Source organism: Chelonoidis abingdonii, chromosome 11 (genome assembly GCF_003597395.2).
Source record: "Chelonoidis abingdonii isolate Lonesome George chromosome 11, CheloAbing_2.0, whole genome shotgun sequence".
NCBI lineage: Eukaryota > Metazoa > Chordata > Testudines > Testudinidae > Chelonoidis > Chelonoidis abingdonii.
In genome coordinates, this window is record NC_133779.1 from 22,119,311 (window position 1) to 22,122,426 (window position 3,116).

General features: G+C 64.2%; 1 protein-coding gene across 1 annotated transcript in view; it reads right to left on the reverse strand.

Moving 5' to 3' along the window:
* Positions 1-657, reverse strand: part of TNK1 (tyrosine kinase non receptor 1) — a 3,257-nt gene extending 2,600 nt beyond the window's left edge. Inside the window, exons 1-2 of the mRNA XM_075071334.1 lie at positions 495-657; positions 262-335 (exon numbers count right to left, since the gene is read on the reverse strand). Coding sequence (XP_074927435.1) covers positions 262-335; positions 495-657 — 237 coding nt within the window. The remainder of the gene's footprint in view (positions 1-261; positions 336-494) is intronic.
* Between the last annotated feature and the right edge of the window lie 2,459 nt (positions 658-3,116).

A 3,116-nucleotide genomic window follows, 5' to 3' on the forward strand; every position in this document is an offset into this window, starting at 1 on the left:
CCTGCTCTGACCCACCAGCCCCCACTCCCCTCCCAGAGCCGGGGAGAGAACCCAGGAGTCCTGGCTCCCAGCCCCCACCCCGCTCTAACCCACCAGCCCCCACTCCCCTCCCAGAGCCGGGGAGAGAACCCAGGAGTCCTGGCTCCCAGCCCTCCACCCCACGCACACCTGGCTGGCATGGAGGGAGGGGGAGGGGGGCTCTATTTTTCCACCCTCGGACACCAGGGTTCCTGTGACAATGGGGGAGGGGTGAAGCGAAACCTTATAAACCCAGGACTTGGGGCGCGGCCTCTGCTGCTTCCTGCGCTTGATGGCGTCTTCCAGCCGCCGCTGACCTGAATTGGGGGGGACTGGCGGTTAGAAAGGGGGAGCTCTGCCGGTGCCCCTCACTCCCAACCTGCAGCCCCTGCCAGCCCAGCCCTGCCCCTGCCCCAGCTCTGCCGGTGCCCCTCACTCCTGACCCACAGCCCCTGCTAGCTGCCCCCAGTACCGACCGGGGCGCCCCATGCCAATCTGGTCGAGGTCGGCGGGTTTGACGTAGTCAAAGTGGCCCAGGCGGGTGACGTGTAACTCGTCCCGGATCTTGAGGTAAAATTGCTCCAGCTGGATTTCGGTGAGCAGTGCCAGGAGCCAGTCGGTGCCGTCGTCCGGGGCCATTGGTGGTGCCGGGGGGGGAGGGGGGGGGCAAGCCGGGTGAGACGGAGAAGCCCCAGAACCGAGATCAGGGCGCTGGGCAATCCGGAGATACCCAGGACACGACCGTCCCCGCCCGGTTACAATCTAAAGAGAGAAAAGAACCTCGGGTACAAGAGAGGGAAACTGAGGCACCAAAAAGCTCCCAACCATGCCCCCCACCTGCTGCTCGGCAGCCGAATGTCTCTCTGTGGGTCCCAGGAGCTGTTTCCCTCCTTCCATCGGGGCAGCCTCATTGTCTGCTCATCTTTCTCACCTCCCACTCACCCCTTGCGGCCTCCAGGACTCCCTGCCACTGCACCAACCCGCCCGAGCCCCAGGGGGTCACACCCAGAGCCCGCCCCAGACCACACGCACACCCCTCAGCCTGGGGGCGGTGAGTGGATTAGAGCAGGCGGGGCTGGGAGCCAGGACTCCTGGGTTCTCTCCCGGCTCAGAGACGGGGGCGGGGGCTAGTGGGTTAGAGCAGGGGGGCCGGTGGGTTAGAGCAGGGGGGCCTGGGAGCCAGGACTCCTGGGTTCTCTCGCCGGCTCTGAGAGGAGTGGGGGCTGGTGGTTAGAGCAGGCGAGGCCGGGAGCCAGGACTCCTGGGTTCTCTCCCTGGCTCTGGGAGGGGAGTGGAGGCTGGTGGTCAGAGCAGGGGGGGCTGGGAGCCAGGACTCCTGGGTTCTCTCCCCAGCTCTGAGAGGGGAGTAGGGGCTGGTGGGTTAGAGCAGGGGGGGCTGGGAGCCAGGACTCCTGGGTTCTCTCCCCGGCTCTGGGAGGGGAGTGGGGGCTGGTGGTTAGAGCAGGGGGGCTGGGAGCCAGGACTCCTGGGTTCTCTCCCTGGCTCGGGGGAGAGAAGCGGCTCAGAACGTGTGTAAACCTGCTCTGAACCTGGCCCCTCCCAGCACCCCACTCCCTGGGCAGGGCTGTGGGGTGACACAACCACCCTGGGGGTTGAAACACTTCCACACCCAGCGGCCTGTGACCAGGCCCTGGGCCTCCTCCCTAAAACCAACAGGGTGGGGCTGCGAGGAAGAGGAGTCGGGGTTGAGGAGGTGGGGGATCAGGGGTGAATTTCCAGGATGAAGATTGGGGGGGGGTTGAGGTTGGGGGGAAGGTTCAGTGGAATTGGGGTGAGTTTGGTGAAAGTTTTGGGGATTGGGTGAGGTGGGGGGGGAAGATGTGGAGGGGGCCACGGAATGAGTTGAGGGGATGATTCAGGGGAACCCTGCATTCCCTGCCCCCCCATTTGTGGGCCCATGAAGCCAATCCTTTCCTGGCTTCATGGGCCTATTCCTCCCCCCTCTGCCCTCCCCCCCACTGATGACAGCCCAGGGCAGAGTTCAGGCGGCGGGACAAATATTGACACTAGCGGGTGCCAGACATGGGGCTCCACCCCCCTAATACAGGCCCTTAGGGCGCGTCGGCTCCCACCCGGCCCCAGGGCAGGGACTGGCTGGCTCAGGGGGGCAGGGAATGGGGCAGGCGCCTGTCCTGTCTAGGGGGCATCCTATTGGTTTCAGGGACCCCGGGGTAAACCGTGGGGCTTGCTGGGCTGGGGGCCTTGTTCACTGTCAGGAGGGCTAGGGGGAGGAGGAGGGGATGGAAGGAAGGAAGAAGGGCAGGACCAAAGGAAGGAAGGGAACAGAGAATGGGGCGAATGAAGGAAAGGAAGAGGAAGGGAACGGGCTCGAGAGAGAAGGAGAGGGGAAATGAGGAGAGAAGGGTGTAGAGGGAGGGAGGGAGAAAAAAAAAGGGAAAAGGGGTGAGAAAGCAAAAGAAATGAGTATGAAAAAGACAGGAATGTGAGAAAAGAATGAAAGAAAGCGCCGAGTGAAAGAGGAGGAAGGAAGGTGGCCTGGGCAGGCGGGCAGGTGGGCAAGTGCAAAGCAGGAATAGGGGAGCGGGGAAGAAGGGACCGGGAAGAGAAGAAAAAAGATGGAAGGAGGGAAAGGAGGGAAGGAGCTGAGGGAGGAGGAGAGGGAAGGAGGAAGGGGCCGAGGGAGGAGGAGAGGAAAGAGGAAGGAGTCGAGGGAGGAGAAGAGGAAGGAGGGAAGGAGGAAGGGGCTGAGAGAGGAGAAGAGGAAGGAGGGAAGGAGGAAGGAGTCGAGGGAGGAGAAGAGGAAGGAGGGAAGGAGGAAGGAGCCGAGGGAGGAGGAGAGGGAAGGAGGAAGGGGCCGAGGGAGGAGGGCAGGCGAACGGCCGAGGGAGGGAGCGATGGGAGCAGCGCATTGAAAAGGGAGGAAGTAAGAACGCGGGGGGGCGCGGGGGGAAGGAACAAGACCCACAGGAGGGGGGTGGAGGGAAAGCGGGGAGGGGGGCTTGTCTCCCTCCAGCCGGGGCTTACCTGGGATGGGGGAGGGGAGGGGGGGTCCCTCTCGCTCGCTCTCTCCGCCACGTCGGGCTCAGGCTCCGGTAGATTCCGCCCCGCCCCCCCCC